The following is a 17,078-nucleotide window of genomic DNA, read 5'->3' as shown; positions in this document are numbered from 1 at the left end:
ATGTAGATGATTTAATCATCTTAATCAATACTCTAAAGATGATGGATTGGTTGAAGGCAGAGTTAGAAAAGGAATATGAGATGAGTGATTTGGGAGAGCTTCACTATTGCTTAGAAGTGGAATTTGTAAGAAATCGTGCTAACAAGACCATCACAATGAGCCAAAGGAAGTACATTGAAGGAATGTTGAAACGATTCAACATGGAGGATTGCAAGCCTATTGGAACAGCTTTGGAGTCCAATTTGAAGTTGATGAAGCTCACGGATGAAGAGTTTGCACAAGTTGAAAGCCAAATGCAAGGTGTTCCATACAAGGCAGCAGTTGGGTCACTCATGTATGCAATAGTTGGTACAAGGATGGATCTTGCTTATGCAGTGAGTGTCGTAAGTCAACACATGTCAAAAGCAGGACCACTTCATTGGATAACCATCAAGAGGATCATGAGGCGGTCAACAACGGGCTATGTATTCTTTGTTGGAGTGGGAGCAATTTCATGGAATTGCAAGAGGCAACCCACAATTGCAAGGTCCACAATGGAAGCGGAGTACATGGCAGCAAGCCATGGTGCAATGGAAGCAACATGGATAAGGTAAGTTTTGGAGGACATTCGACTTGTGCAATTGGAAGCAACTCTATTGAATTGTGACAATCAAGGATGCCTTGCTTTTGCAAAGAATCCAAAGCACCATTCAAGAACGAAGCACATTGATATTCAACATCACTTTATAAGAGAGAAGTCTTATGTGCAACCTTGCTGATTTCTACTTACTTGTGTTATGCTTATAGTATTTCTTTAATAAGGACATGGTACCAACATATTGATACATCCTTTGTGAATGAAAGGTTTATAAGGAGTAAAGTTGATCATTCATTATATGTGATGCAATCAAAAGAGTTTATATTGTTTGTCATCCTCTATGTTGATGATTTAATCATCTCAATCAATGCTATGAAGATGATGGATTGGTTGAAAGCAAAATTAGAAAAAAAAAAATATGAGATGAGTGATTTGGGAGAGGTTCACTATTGTTTAGGAGTGGAGTTTGTGAGAGATCGTGCTAAGAAGACCATTACAATGAATCAAAGTAAGTACATTGAAGAGGTGTTGAAACGATTCAACATGGAGGAGTGTAAGCCTATTGGAATATCTTTGGAGGTCAATTTGAGGTTGATGAAGCTCACGGAAGAAGAGTTTGCTGAAGTTGAAGGACAAATATAAGGTGTTCCATACAAAGCAACAATGGACTCACTAATATATATAATGATTGGCACAAGAGTGGATCTTGCATATGCGGTGAGTGTTGTAAGTCAACACATGTCAAAGGCTGGACTAATCTATTGGGCAACCATCAAAAGGATCATGAGGTACTTAAAATATACTTTGAACTTCAAATTATGTCTTAGAGGTCATAACATTACTATGCATGATTATTGTGATGCAGATTGGATTGGAGATACAAATTATAGAAGGTCAACAATGGGATATGTATTCTTTGTTGGAGTGGGAGCAATTTCATGGAATTGTAAAAGACAACCAACAATTGCAAAGTCAATAATGGAAGCGGAGTATATGGCAGCAAGCCATGGTGCAATGGAGGCAATATGGCTAAGACAACTTTTAGAGGACATTAGAGATGTGCAAATGGAAGCAACTCGAATGAAGTGTGACAATCAAGGATGTCTTGCATTTGCAAAGAATCCAAAGCATCATTCAAGGACCAAGCACATTGACATTCAACATCACTTCATAAGAGAAAAGATTGAAATGGGAGTGATTGATATGAAGTATTGTGTAACAGAAGACATGCTTGCTGATTTGTTGATAAAAGCATTAGTAAAGGATAGACATCACATGTTGACAAAGGCATTAGGATTAAAAGTCTTTTGACCAATAGTAAAGTGGGAGTGTTGAAATAAAAGTGAAAGTAGAATAAATTACCTTATGGAGGATATTACCTAAGATAAGTTGCTAATGGTCAAAGGATTGACTCTTGGTATATAGAAAGAGCATCCTATGGATATAGGATGAGGTCAAGGACCAAGAGTCAAAGTCTAGAGGATAAAGTATGAACTAGGGAATATCCATAAATAATATAAGAGTAATTAGTGTTTGGCATAGGAGACCTTTGTGGTTAGTAAGATGCCAAAGGATCCAAAGACTATATGATACCCTCGAGGTACGTTAGATACCAAAGGATTCTAGGACCAAGGATCATGTGTGTAAAATTCAATGAGTGGAAGTTGTCTTGTAGGGCAGCAACTACAACCTATAAGTATTGGGTGTTAGAAGTGAGAGATATCTTATTCCATACTCTCTTTATGTATAACCTTGCTGGTGCTATGTGTTGTGACTTCAAAATTCTATTTCTTCAATATATGAAATACTAGTTAGAATTAACTGACCCTTTTGAGCAGAAACAAAATATTTACAAACTTGAATGTTTATACTCAATGTAATTTTTTTTCCTATCTCATCAAGTAATATGTTTCGCACGAGTTATAAATTGTTTGCAACTTATGCAAAACCATATATGTTGCTATTAATTAATTGATTGATTTCTTTATGTTTTTCATAACAATTCATCCATACATGCATAAAATGGTGTCAGTAACTAACATAACTATCAACGTTAGAATGGAAAACAAAAGCTGTATATCATTGTTTGAGAGTTGCCTCAAGTTTATCTAAATAAATGGTTTGTAATAATAATAATAAAAAAATATTTAAATGCAACCATTAGAAGAGTAAGTATTGCTGGCAGTACACATGGTCACAGACAATGGTATAAAGATGGAGTAGACGATTACCATTTTAAAAAAAGAAAAGAATAGACAATGTTTGGCGATATACTCTCCAACTATTTTGATCAATGCCATTTAAACAAGATATACCACACAAAAATGTTTATAAAGCCATTTAAAGTAGCAGAATACATGAAAGTGACAAGCTTAGTGCTACCATTTGTGGGTGGCATAATAGTTGTATGCACGGAGTAGATTTATAATGAAGTTACATGTAAAGGAATTATAACAAAGAGAAGATGAGAGAGGATTTGGAGAAGAGAAGTGGAGAGGAAGGGGATTGGTGAGGAGGCTCGGGGATCCGAGGTTCGGAAGAGGCTCGGAGGGAGGGCGTATCGGGGAAAGGGGAATGGAATAGACCAAAGCGAAGGGAAAGGCGGCCTAAGGAGGGGGAATGGGAAAGGGGGGGGGGATTGGACTTGCATTGCGTGTCCGGGCTGTGCTGATCTTCCTCGTCCTCTTCCTCTCCCATGCAGCAGCAACAGCAGGCAGCATCATCCCCCCCTCCCCCCCCCCCTGTTGCCCAAAAGCTTCCCACTTATAATTAATAACACCCATTCGGCGGTATAAATCGCGTGGGACGAGGGAACGCACTCTCATGTCCCCCCCCCCCCCCCCCTTCGCCTCCCTGCCCTCACCTCGCCGACGGGCACTCCCAATCACGCCGAACGAGACAACGGGAACGGGAATGGGGAACCAACGAACAGAACGAACCACCGGAAGGAAGGATCAGTGGGGAACCAACTGCGTCGTCTTCATCTGCAAGAGGAGGAAGAAGAGGAGGTGGAGTAGCCAGCCAGGCTGCCCCGCTGCCCACTGCCCGCTTCTAGCTGGCTTGCTGTCTCTGTGTCGTTGTTGTTGTGTGCTGCTGCTGATGCTTGTTGCCATCGTCTCACTTGCTCGGGTTCCGGTGCCCGCGCCTCCTCCTCCCCGTTCTCGCTGCGGGTGCTACGCGAGTCCTTCGTCGTTGCTGAATTCTGCATCTGCAGATCTTCGTTTCGTGTGCCGTGATTCAATATATTTTGCATCTGGCGTTTCTGCAGTGTGGCTTGCTCTTTTTCTGTCTGATTCGGGTTGACTCTCTGAGGCCTTGGGAGTGAGGAGAGAGAGAGAGAGGGAGAGACTGTTGCTCATTGAGACTGATCGTCGACTCGATCTCGAGCTGAGGTTTCGTGGAGGCTTTGGCGGAATAGTTGTGCTTAGGTGGTTTGGAGGTAATGATTCGCGATATACATATATATATATATATATATATTTTTGTCGTGGGAGGTCTGTGTTGTAACTTTAGGTGCAAGTTTGTTGTGCGTAGGTGATTCAGATTTTCGGTGTGCCTCGTGAGTTGTGTATGTCGTTGCACTTCCTCGCATGTTGATTTTTTATTTGTTCTACTTCTTTGTTTTTCTTTTTTCATTTATCACTTTTTCATTTTTGTTCATTTTGTTTTTGTTGGAAGCATAGTCGTCCTGTTTTAAGAGGTTTTACGAGGTTGAGCTTGGAGATAGAGTGGCGCATGGTTTTTGAACTTTGTGTGGGCTATCCCATGTGGATAGCCGCTGTGGAAGAAAAGCCTCTCCAGATTTTTAGTTGAAAGGACAGCTTCAAGTTCACGTCGAATTTTTGCACCTTGTAATAAAAGATAGAGATGTTACAGGGAACGGTGCAAGCTTCGTTGCTTCAATGAATTTTTTTCTGTCCTCACTTGATTGAATCTACGTCCTGCGTAATTTCCAGAACGGTTTTTATGTTTTTTTTTAATTTTTTTTAATATTTTGTCGTCTTATGTGCAATGGAACAATTTAAAATTGCAGGGGATTTAGCGTCAGCATTTGCCGAAGACTGTGCAAGAGTTCTTGGGTTCTCATCTACTATGTTCATGTTCCGCTTACAAGGAGTGTGAAAGTTTTGGTTGAAGCGTTCAAAACGTTGGGAAAGTGGCTTGTGATTAGGGTTGAGTTTGTTGCGGGGCATTTCGCTGTTGCGGGCACGCAGAAAGGAGTTGGAAAATGTAGCGTTGGTCCAAGCTTAATAACTTCGTATTCATCGTATCGGAGCTGGCACTTGCTGCGTAGATCTTGGAGAGTAACTGTGGTTGTATTTCGAATCGCTTTTTTTCTTTTTTAGGCTTTAGGGGAGGCTACACACATCTGTGTATGAAGATGACGTGGTCTTATTTATATATAGATAGAAGGAAAATTGGTGGACCAGAATAAGTCACCTATCCCGGTATTGGATCACTATGAAGAATTATAGAGAAGTTTTTGCAGTTCTCGATTTCTCAAGGCATTAGGGTTGTGGATTATGCCTTCGCACAAGCGTTATCAAGGAATGCGGGCCTTCTGGCATGGCTGATGGAAGAAGCAGCCCATGCATTGGCAGATATTGTAGAACGGGTGACCTCGTGGATCCCTCGCCTTGGCAGCAGGGAGGATGAGGCTACAGTCATGTCTCGAGATTTTTGGATGCCCGATCGAAGCTGTCGCATGTGCTATGAATGCGATTCTCAGTTCACAATCTTTAATCGGCGACATCACTGTCGAATTTGCGGCCGCGTCTTTTGTGGAAGATGTACCCTCAATACCATCCCGGCCTCTTTCAGCCCTCGCAGTGGCCACGACGAAAACGAGCGAGTCCGTGTATGCAACTTTTGTTTCAAGCTCCGGAGTGAGCAAGAATATACCGATCGCGTCATTCTTGCTGTGGACTCGCCAACAAGTCAAACTTTGAGTCCGTCGGAGCCAGGGTACAATTTCAACACGGCATCAGGCTCAACTAGCAAGACACCTTCTGGGAATCATGATACCTACTCTCCCAGACCTCTCCCTTCACCCGATGGCAATATTGCGGAATTAGAGGCTCCTGTGGATGGGAACCCTGCTTGTGCATTATGCATGAACACTCAACCTGTTAGTACTGTGTGTCTTCATGGGCAATCAAGGGATCAAGCTTCAAGTCTCTATGAGTTTTGCAGGTCAGCGATTTTATTATCGTTTTTAATGACAATAGCACTGCTGAAAGTGCTTTGAACGTTGAGGAGGGTCTTGGAGATGAAGGTCTTTTGTTGGTGAGAACGTTCTTCAGAGAGGCATCGAATCTTGAGATTTTGGTGGTAATTACCATTTTTTCTTGCCAAGTGTTTTCTTGCTGCCACATAAATCTGGGTTTATGCAGGAGTGATGACGAGGAGGATCAAGGTCAGAAGACTGAAAGAGATCTTTATGATGAGGATGATAGCGTTCTGGACCTGGACTACGCGGATGGGCGTGGGAAATTGCAAACCTCTAACGATGGTTCTCATAATGTGGGAGGAATTCCTGTGATGGTCGATAAAGTCCGCGGTAGCAGGTGTGAAGCTCGATATGGTGCGACCATCGTTTACGGGTTTGTGTAGAGTGTGGATTCTGGTAGTATAATGATTTAAAGCTAGCTTCCAGGCATTCGATTGTCTTAGGAGGCATGGCTTGGAAATATGACGTTCCTGTCCTCTTGTTAGATGCTCATTTTGATATGTTCTCGTTTCTTATCATCATCATTTTAATAATGTTAATAATCACAGCAGTTTGAGTTGTGATAATCTCACAGCTTTAGTACGATAAGCTGAACCTACATGGAATAAAGGCTTGATAATAAGGTGGTTGAGAAGCGCGTGTAGTTTCAGATAGCACTTGACTTTCAGTTTTATTTATTTATTTATTTATTTGGTATTACTATCATTATTTAACATATTCTATATTAAGCTACCTTACCCGACGTCGTGGACAGGGATGTCGATGGGGAGACTTCTGTAATGTGGAGAAGTGCTCAATCGTGTGATGATATTGAGAGCCTTGATGGGATTCTCAATGAACCCCCTATGTACGAGGAAGAGCCTCTTGTGTCACCTGTTCCAAATGAGATTGACCATCCAAGTTTTGATTACGAGAGTAACGGGGTTATCTGGGTTCCGCCGCCTCCCGAAGATGTTGATGAAACTGAAATGAGCTTGGTAAGCTATGCAAAGAATTACACGTTTTGTGTCTCGGAAGTTGGTTAGAGAGGGATGTGAAGCATGTTGTAGCTTTACTGACTTCAGACATGCCTGTGATCGCATTAACGATTTCTTGGGGTATGGAACATTTTGATGATGGATGTAGCGGGAAGATGGTAATTTACGCTACTGTTTCGAAGTTCAAACTTCAAAGTGCGTAACTAGAAATTAGTTCACAGTTCTCTTGCTTCTTGAAGCGGATATTGTTTCTGATCTTTCAGTTCGCACACATTTTTACACGCATTTCTAAGGTTATGGATATCGACATCTTCTCTGCCTTGAACTTTTTTAAATATATTGCAACTCGCATCTTTTAGCAAAGATCCTTAGGCTGCTCAATTCTGTATTCTGAATTTCACTGGAAGTCTATTATAAATGATAAGTTGGTTTAGTGTGTCATATTCACGTGAATTCATCTCTGGAAATGCCGAAAGCCCGCTGCCTTTTCTTGACAAAAGTGAAGGCAAGGATGAGGAGCGGTTTTCGTGATTTTTCTTTCTAAAAGAACTCTTCATTCATTTTCCTCTTTCTTGTTTGCAAGTTCAGGTCGATGAGGATGACGATGATGTTGAGTGGGTGCCGCGAATGCCTGGGAGTGTCAGCAGCAGTGAGAATAGGAGCAAGGCAGCAATGCGGGCCATAGTTGATGGTCATTTCAGAGCCCTTGTTGCCCAGCTTCTTATTGCAGAAGATGTGCGGGTATGTGCTCTATATATGCAGCACTTCGTCTTTTTCTTACACTATTATTCATATTATATATTAAGGTAGTTCTGCAATATCACTTTCTGAACAAGCGAAGATTTTATCCTAAACAGGTGGTTCGAATTGGATATGATTGAAGTAATTCTGCACCGGATACATAGCTTGTTGTAACAGAAGTAGCATAGAGTTTTATGACTTGCATAAATTCATAAATTTTATGATTTAGTTTTCATTGTTGAAGCTACAAATGTTAACACTTCACTGCTCTAGCAGTTTAGAGGAGGCCCAAGCAGCTGGTTGGAAATTGTAAGTACGTTGTCGTTACAAGCTGCCAGTCTTGTTAAACCGGATACAAGTAAAGGAGGTGGAATGGATCCAGGTGGCTATGTGAAGGTCAAATGTATAGCCTCTGGACGGCGCGAAGATAGGTAAAAAGATCGTTTTTACATGTTTTTGATATAAACAACCCTCACTTGGGACTAGCACACGGTCACTTTATATTTGAGTATTCCTGAATTTCAAGGATCAGTATTTACCATTACCGACTACGTACATGTGGCAGTTAATATTTCAGCTTCTTTCAGAACTAAACTGTAGTTTTATGTCTTTTAAAAATCTAAGAACAGAAAACTCACTAAAATTGATGAAGTCTTTATCTAAGAGTGATGGAGCTCAAACTAACATCGCCGTCATTGTATGTTGTTGAGCAGCACGGTCGTAAAGGGTATTGTATGTCATAAAAATGTGCAAAATCGACGCATGCAATCTCGTTTCAAGAACCCTCGTCTTCTTTTACTGGGTGGGGCTTTGGAGTATCACCGTGTTTCTAATCAACTTTCATCTCTTGATACTTTGCTACAACAGGTTTGTACATCTGAAGAGATCTGGAGTGAGTTTGAGGACATATTATGGAACTTTTCATGTGTTCTGGTTGAGTTATGAGGTTACTCATTTTGTCCAGCTGTAGCTAGCACTATACGCTTTTTCTAACGACAAAATCACGTGGTTTTATTTAAAGACCTTCAGCTAACGGTTTACAAGTGCAACCGTTAGCCGTATTTAACATCACATTTTTGCAGGAGAGGGATCATCTCAGCATGACTGTTGCCCGTATTGAAGCCCACCACCCTCATGTTCTCTTGGTGGAGAAAACGGTGTCAAGATATGCGCAGGACAAGTTGTTGGAGAAAGAAATTTCAGTTGTTTTGAATGTCAAGAGGCCACTTTTGGACCGCATTTCTCGGTGTACTGGAGCTCAGGTCAGTCTTGAACCTACTTGTTTTTTCCCGTAATCTAGCACTCCCTGAGTTTGTAATGTATTAGAATACAACGAAAGAATCCGATTACATTTACTTATAACATGGAGCCTGGGTCTGAGGCATTTACTGGTTATTCAAATATTGCAGATAGTTGCTTCTCCAGAATATCTTATGGCGCCTACTCATGGTCAATGTGAACTGTTTCACATTGAAAAATTTGTAGAGGAGCATGACTATAAAGGTCAGGGAGGTAGACCAGGTCCAAAGTATCTTATGTTTTTTGAAGGATGCCCAAGACCTTTGGGTTGCACAGTTCTTCTACGAGGCGCAACTACAGAAGAACTGAAGAGTGTGAAGAAGGTAGTGCAGTTTGCTGTATTTGCTGCTTATCATCTGGCATTAGAGACGTCGTTCTTGGCGGACGAGGGTGCTACATTACCTGAACTTTCACTTTCATCTCCAGTGAGCTCGGTTCAAGGCACACAACGGGGATCGGATAGACCAGTTTCCTCCATGTCGAGCATCACCGGCCGCCCATTGTCTGGACATCCTCTTGTAAGCATTGTTCCTTGTGCATGATTGTCTCGATGCCTGGATCGCTTACCTTCACGATTACTATTTGTTAACTAAGGGTCATGCTTGTCTTTTACAATGAAGACTTCAGCATTTAACTTTGTTGTTTTTACGATGTTGTTCCAATGAGACTTGCAGCTGCACGCTCTAGGTTACCGATGCTGGATAAGTGGATGACAAGCAGTGCTTTGCAGTTGATGATGCTCTATTCATGTGGCGTTGTTTGTGTTTGGAATAGGTGTACTTTCGTTTGCAGAAGTATTTTAAAGGTGAATACATTATTTCCAATACCAGCACTGGGAACTCATAACGGAGGATGTATTAATTTACCTTGTCCTTTTTGTTCGTTTGCTTCTTGTTTATTAGGCACCTAACACTCAATCTCATCAGCAAGGCAAGAAGTCCCAATCGTCATTACCAACTAAAGCTTCGATAGGAGATGTTCCAGATGCCCTCTCCAATCCTGCTTTGGGTGGTGTAGAGAATAAACCCGAAATGTACAATTTTCCTGTTTCTCAGGCAGTTTCAGGTACCAGACCATCATTTTATATTAATATGGAGCCTCATCCGGGATCCAAGAATGTGAAACAGAACACGTCTGATACATCATGGGTAGGTTCCCGCATTTCTTGTGTTATTATTTGTCTTAGTTGAGCTTGTTGTTCAACCTCATGACGTGTACCCAAGCATCATTTCATTTTAGGTGCAGAGTTATATTATTTATATCTTATTTTACGTTGTAGTGCTGCTCAAATGAATAAGTAATATTTTGTTCTTATTATTGTTTTTAGGATATAGCTGGTCGTAGCTGCATTTTTTTTATGGATCTAATTGAAAGCATGAGAGATCTTTGTCTTACAATTAAAGTTTTAGTTGCAAACTGCATTCCAGTAGAAGATACTTGTTTCTGTAGGTCCTAGAATATGTTCTCTGACTCGTCTTTGACGTGAACAGGACAAAAGAGCAGTCATGCAGCTCTCTTCCGCTGGAGACCTGCGCCAACAAGACCTACCGTCTGAGCTGGAGAATACGAAGGATGTTAATGAAAGTTCTACCGCTCAGGGGACTGTGACGAAGGATGACTTCCCTCCACCATTGGCAGATCATCAGAGTATCTTGGTCTCTCTATCAAGTCGATGCTTGCGCAAAGGAAGCGTTTGTGAGCGTCCCCACTTAAAGCGTATCAAGTACTACGGAAGCTCTGATAAACCTCTTGGAAAGTTCTTAAAGGATTCTCTTTTCAATGTGGTGAGTTTTCGAATTTTTCTCGACTTCTACTTATCGTTTTAGTGCTCTATTTCGGAATTCTTCCAGCTTATGGAACTGGGGTCAAGTGACCAATAAACCATGGTAATTTATTATCTTTTTATATTGTAGTAGAATTTCAACGATGTTCTATATCAAGTATTTGTAATTCTTAAACCACTAAGAATTGTGTGCGTCTCTACAGAGCAGCAGTTGTGGTTCTTGCGAGGAGCCGCTGGATTCGCATGTTCATTGCTATACACATCGCCAAGGGAGTTTGACTATTTCTGTGCAACGACTAAGGGATACTGAGCTGCCAGGGGAGAAAGATGGGAGGATATGGATGTGGCATCGATGTCTTCGTTGTCCACGAACAGATGGTGTTCCTCCAGCAACTAGAAGGCTTGTAATGTCAGATGCAGCTTGGGGCCTTTCTTTTGGCAAGTTTTTGGAACTTAGTTTCTCAAACCATGCTGCGGCCAGCCGTGCTGCAGCTTGTGGCCACTCTTTGCATAGAGATTGTCTCAGATTTTATGGGTACAGTACACTAGCTCCTTTTTCTGAGCATTATCCGAAATTTCTGCATTATTTTAGGCTTCAGTACTGGTTCAGTATTTTCTGCATTCTGAATTTTGAGTAGTGTAGCATTGCTCAAATGGGAACTGTATCCTAATGTGTAATCATTAATTGAAGTCGCAAGATAGTAGCCCAATTTTGCATTTGCAACATTACTGGCTCTTTTTTGGTGGATTCAGGTGTGGCAGCTTTGTGGCTTGCTTTAAATATGCGACTATCAACCTCCACTCTGTGGCTGTTCCTCCTCCGCAGCTAGAATTTCACAATCCTAAGCAGCAGGGCTGGCTACTTAATGAAGCAAATGAGGTATTCGAATTTTGAAATTTCAAAATGCATGAAGCGTCATGCATCCAATTCGTCTCCGTAATTCAGTTACTTGTCACATAAAGAGTGTTACCTAGTGCTTGGAGTCACTTGTTTTGCTTCTTCTCTCATCTCGAGTTGTGTGCGACGCTGTTATTGGTATGGTGGTGTTGCACCATGACATCTAGAAGTGCTAGTGTGCGTGATAGGAGTGATAGTTTCTCACTTCACTAATGTGGGCTCTGAAACAGGTCGCAAATAAATCAGATCTAGTATTTGCAGAGATTTTTAATGCCATAGGTGTTCTTGGGGAAAAGATAGCAAGCTCGAAGTTCTTGTACTCCAGTGCCAAGCTCTCTGAAGCTAGGCGGCAGCTTGTGGAGTTGGAAAGCTTGTTGCAGAAAGAGAAAGCGGAGGTTGAGGTAAGTCATCCAATCTATTATGAACGCGATACAGCTTGGAGAAAGCGCCCATCCACTTACTGGTGATTCGCCGGGTACACGTTATTTCAGTTTTTTCGCTTAGGAATCTAGTGTTCTGTTGTGGGTAGTTATACTAACGACAATTTCTTTGTTATGTTTTCGTTGGAATACCGTTTTGCAGACACTATTACACATGGCTGCACCGTTGTCTGCCCCGCTGGTGGCAGACATTCTAGCTCTTAATAAGATCAGACATCACCTAGCAGAAACTTCTGCTGCCTGGGAAGAATGTCTTTCTAAACTCTCCAGCTCTCTGAATGTGCGACCGCAGATGAGGAACTCTGATCCAGGTTTTCTTGATTCAACATTGTTGCTTTCTAAAATTGGCAATACTTCATTCGGAAGGTTCAGGGATCTAGAGGTTAACTCTACAGCGAAGGAAGAGCCAATATCGAGTTCAAACTCAGATATGGGATATCGAAAAGAGCAAGAGCAATCTGACAATTCCACCGGAGGAAAAGTAGAACAGATAGCTCACAAGCAGCAGAATGTGGAAGATACTTCGGAGGCCAGCGTTGAGTCTGCTAGTACTGGTGAAGAAATGTTCAGGCTTTTTACCCCTTCGGTGGCCGCTGACGCTCTTGATGCTCAATCTACAATAACCTCCGTCTCTGGTGTTCACCCGTTATTGCTTGATGAGCTTGATGAAAGTTCGGGAACAGATTATGTGAGCTCAATAGGTCTCTCCAAACAATTTTCAACTCCATTTTCTTTTCCTGGTGTCCTCGAAGACTTGGCAAGTGCAGAAAGCGGGGAACCACTCCAAGAGGGTTTCAGGATAGGCAGCACTCCAAGAGGTATACTACTATTATTAATTCACCTCGCTCCGTGATTTCACTTAAAATCATCGCATTAGTTTATCTTGCTTGTATGAGGACCAGAATGTTCATTCAACGTGGTTATGTATCTTTTCATGTTGGCGCATGAATTATTGTTTTTTAATCGTTGGCGGAGCCTTGAAGTGTGACGTATCAATTTTAAACAATGTTGTGTGTGTGCAGTTTTGGCAAGCCTCAACTGTCCAGATGAAGTAGATTCAAGTTTGGTTTGTTCATTACCTGAGGGCTTTAGCCCTGCCACTACAGATTCTGAAAACCTCGAAGGGGTCTGGCCAGAAAGTTCCAGCAGCGTGGATGTCTCTAATATGCAGGGAAGCGTAGGTCTTCACAAAGTCATATCTGCTCCTGGAAAGATGGAGAGTGTTGGCAATGAATTCTCGAAAGAGATGTCTTTGATAGGCAGCGGAGATATTCTTTTGCAAGACAAAGAATTGGTCGAGAAAAGTGACGCGACCTTGCAACCAAACGTTCCAACATCCCCATTAAGGTCTAGCTTCAAGAACAAAGAGTTACCTGAGGAATTTGCAGGTGTTGGTGCTGGATCATTGTCTAATCTGTACAGCAAAAACGTGTATAGCCATCCCGGATCAACTCAGAGTAGTATTGCAGGATCTCCACCAAGGGCAATCCCATCAACACCTATGATTGTTTCTCTTACGGGACATCTCTATGTATCTGGTGCAGCACGGCTCTCTCTTCCACACGGTGTCAATAACACTGCAATTAGTGTCCATGATGATGAACCAACAAGCATCATTGCATATGCGCTTCTCACCCCAAAATACCATGTAAGTGAATGTAGTGCAATGTACTACCATTCCGTACTAGCTGCTGATTGCTTCAGTGCTTATCGTACCACATTGTTTATCCTTGCAGCTATGTCCTGTAATTTCAAATGTAGTCCTTTCATAAATGTTTATCAAATTTCCTACATTGAATAAGTTGGAATCACTTTTCCTTATTGCAGGCAGAGCTTGGAGAAGCGGTTGCAGAGAATGACAAAGAAAAACCCAAAGAAAAGTTTCGAGAAAATGAGGAGAACGAGACTGGAGACTTCGCAGGTATGATAGACTCAATCCATCAAATGGAGGAGTCCACCGCGAGCATCGACGTAGAAAATGATATGATTCTCAAAGAGAAGCTTCTGAGAAGCGCTTCTGTGGAAGTACTGGCACCAAGCAAGAAGAGAGATGTCAAGGTGGCGTTCACAGACTCTAAAGAAAGCGGGAAAGTTGAGTTCCGTGTCACTTGCTATTATGCAAAACAATTTGATGAGCTTAGGAAAAAGTGCTGTGGAGGAGATATGGATTATATACGCTCAATGAGCAGATGCAAGAAGTGGGGAGCTCACGGAGGGAAAAGCAATGTGTTTTTTGCTAAGACCATGGATGATCGATTTGTTGTGAAACAAGTGACGAGCACTGAGAAAATATCTTTCTTGGGCTTCGCTCCACAATACTTCAATTATCTCACCGAGTCTCTCAACTCTGGGAGTCCTACATGTCTTGCGAAGATTGTCGGACTGTACAGGGTGGGCCACATCTTCAATTTTAACATTTCTGATTATTTGCCAGTATTCCGAGCTTTTTAGATTTCTTTTTGTCTGTGCTGGTTCTTACTTTATCGGAACGTCGTTGGCAGGTGTCAGTGAGGCAACCCAAAGGAAATAAAGAGCTCGACTTACTTGTAATGGAGAATCTTCTCTATGCACGCAATGTGAGCCGCCTCTATGATCTGAAAGGATCTGTGCGATCAAGATATAATTCCGACCTCACAGGAAACAACAAGGTGCTGCTGGATGAAAACTTGTTGGAGATGATGCCAACTTCTCCAATTTTTGTCAGCAACAAAGCTAAGCGTTTGCTTGAAAGGGCTGTTTGGAATGACACAGCTTTCCTTGCGGTGAGTAATGGCAGACGACATTGTACATTGTATATCGAATTGATAACATGTTTTTAATCGGTCTGAATCTCACGTCATGTCTGCACTTTCTAAACCATTTAATACATCTCAGTTGTGACCTTTGTTTTCGTTCTTGGAGTTATAATTCTACGATGCCTAGGTGATCACCTTCTGTGCACCTGTGGTTTGAAGCGGTAGTGTCTTGGGTGAATTGGGTTGACCCCCTCTTTTGACGTGACCATCTTCTAACATCGTATTGTTAATTGGATGGTGCCACAGGGAGTACACGTAATGGATTATTCTCTGCTTGTTGGTGTGGATGAAGAGCGACAAGAGTTAGTACTAGGTATAATTGATTTTATTCGCCAATATACGTGGGATAAACATCTGGAGACCTGGGTGAAAGCATCTGGTATACTTGGTGGTCCTAAAAATGCAGCACCAACTGTAATCTCACCATTACAGTACAAGAAGAGATTCCGTAAGGCAATGTCGACTTACTTCGTCATGGTGCCTGATCAGTGGAGCCCTAGTCCTTCACTGATGGGACATGCCCGGACTAGCGAGTTGGCTTTGTCAAATGATGGGACAAAGTAATAGAGCAGACGTTGCTTGGGAAATAGTGACGAGGACGGTGGCTGTTTCACCTTGCCTTCTTTAGCATCTGTAATTTACCTTTTCTAAAGAGTCATCTAAGATAGCACTGGCTCTCACCTTGCAACATGATTCTTTACTTCCGGCTCACATTTGAAACTTACGGGTCGTCGTTCTCCTGTTTTTTTTCTTTTTCTTTTTTTTAACATAAACTTTCGAACTCATATGTTGGTAGAACGCATGAACCATGATATATTTTTGAAGGATTATTGAGTGATGGGATTTCTACTCTACGCAGTGGTTTTCTTGAAAAATTTGGTTTTTGTTTAAGACAGGCCACTCATCCCTGTATTTATTTCGTACAGTAGGTGATAAAATGCCCATAAAGGATCTGAATGCAATTCCTCAACACAAGGAGTAGAATTTTATATTTTCAAAGATTCTGACCACCAATACGTGTCTTTGATTGATATGATTTTATAATTTCAAATACAATGAAAGAAAATTTTACAAGTAAAAAAGAAAAGATATAATATTTATTAATATATAATGATGTATTTTGTATGACCTGTAAATCTTTAACACAGATGGGAATTTGAAAAAAAATAGTCAAAATGTGTATTATAAATGTTAAAATAATACTATTTCAAATGTTATTTGTCACATCACATATGTTTGTTTGTTTGTTTTTTTGTTTTACTCAATATCCAAATTGCATGTTCATGTACTATGTGATTAAATGACATTTAATTTTTAACACAATATATTTATAAAACATGAAATTTCAAATTGGCTTTTTGGAATTTACTGGATATTAAGTAGTATATTCTAAAGCTCAAATTTATTCCTATTTTCCATTTAAAAAAATAAAAAACACGACTTAAAATTAAGTGTGAAAACAAAACGAAGATTTTCATTTTGAGTTCTACATTTTTAATAATGAAATAAAGTACGTTTTAAATTTTCATATTGCTTTCATTAATTTTAAGCAAAATTTAAAGATTTTTAGAAGTACAAATATTTTCTAAACTGTTTGAATTAAGAATTTTCGTATGTTGAATTCTAGATACAGATTATATTTTCTTTGTCCTTTTCTTTCCTTTTTGGTAAAAGTGTGTTAGGTTTTAACAGAAAGTTATTTTAAATATAAATAAGCAAGAAGTTTAAATATTCTAATACAAATAAACAAGATTCTCTAATTATAAAGGTTTTAAGTTTTATGATATTTATAATAAAAGAAACATTAATTTGTATATATAATTAGTATATAATATTTTTTTAAAAATATTATGATCTAGTATATTTTGTTTACTTCTATTTACTCTTTTCATTTAAGTAGTATATGCATTTATAATACAATGTACATAAATAAAATAAATAAAATAAAATAAAATAAATTGAATTTTAAATATCCCTAGATGTGCAATGTTGTTTTAGAATCTCTCTTCAAAAATTCTTGTATCTAAGGTGCTTGTGTGGAAGCACATGACAACTTGCAATCTTCACCATCTTCAAAAAACTTCAAAATAGCATTCTTTATTGCTATTATGTAGACAAATATTTGAGACCATTCTTATTCTAGTCATTCTTAATGTTTTTGTACTTCACTCTTGGTTTAAAGCTCTTTAATTTCGTTGTTCCTAACAATAACCATTTTAACTTTATTTACTTAAAAATAAAAATAAAAATAAAAATTTTCTTGTTGTACATTAATATGTTTCTTACCAATTTATGTGTGAATTTATATCCTAGACACACTAATTCTTCTTAAAAAAGT

General features: G+C 40.1%; 1 protein-coding gene across 2 annotated transcripts; it reads left to right on the top strand.

The window, feature by feature from the left end:
* The first annotated feature begins 3,702 nt into the window (after positions 1 to 3,702).
* Positions 3,703 to 15,451, top strand: LOC112291923 (1-phosphatidylinositol-3-phosphate 5-kinase FAB1B). Of its 2 annotated transcripts, XM_024539929.3 has the most exons (19): positions 3,703 to 4,016; positions 4,611 to 5,770; positions 5,971 to 6,144; positions 6,562 to 6,784; positions 7,373 to 7,525; positions 7,802 to 7,956; positions 8,239 to 8,392; positions 8,608 to 8,787; positions 8,935 to 9,342; positions 9,727 to 9,972; positions 10,315 to 10,608; positions 10,811 to 11,142; positions 11,361 to 11,487; positions 11,736 to 11,906; positions 12,088 to 12,763; positions 12,968 to 13,593; positions 13,773 to 14,336; positions 14,447 to 14,707; positions 14,987 to 15,451. In XM_024539929.3, the coding sequence occupies exons 2-19, from the start codon at positions 5,151 to 5,153 to the stop codon at positions 15,302 to 15,304; spliced, it is 5,682 nt and encodes a 1,893-aa protein (XP_024395697.1). In that variant the 5' UTR covers positions 3,703 to 4,016; positions 4,611 to 5,150; the 3' UTR covers positions 15,305 to 15,451. The 2 variants fall into 2 exon arrangements, with proteins under 2 accessions (XP_024395697.1, XP_024395699.1); XM_024539931.3 differs by lacking the exons at positions 3,703 to 4,016; positions 4,611 to 5,770 and having other exon boundaries at positions 5,971 to 6,161.
* Positions 15,452 to 17,078: the final 1,627 nt, after the last annotated feature.

The sequence above is a fragment of the Physcomitrium patens genome, chromosome 14 (genome assembly GCF_059467195.1).
Source record: "Physcomitrium patens ecotype Gransden chromosome 14, ASM5946719v1, whole genome shotgun sequence".
NCBI lineage: Eukaryota > Viridiplantae > Streptophyta > Bryopsida > Funariales > Funariaceae > Physcomitrium > Physcomitrium patens.
Note: the sequence above shows the minus strand (reverse complement) of the source record. Positions and strands in the feature narration are given on the sequence as shown.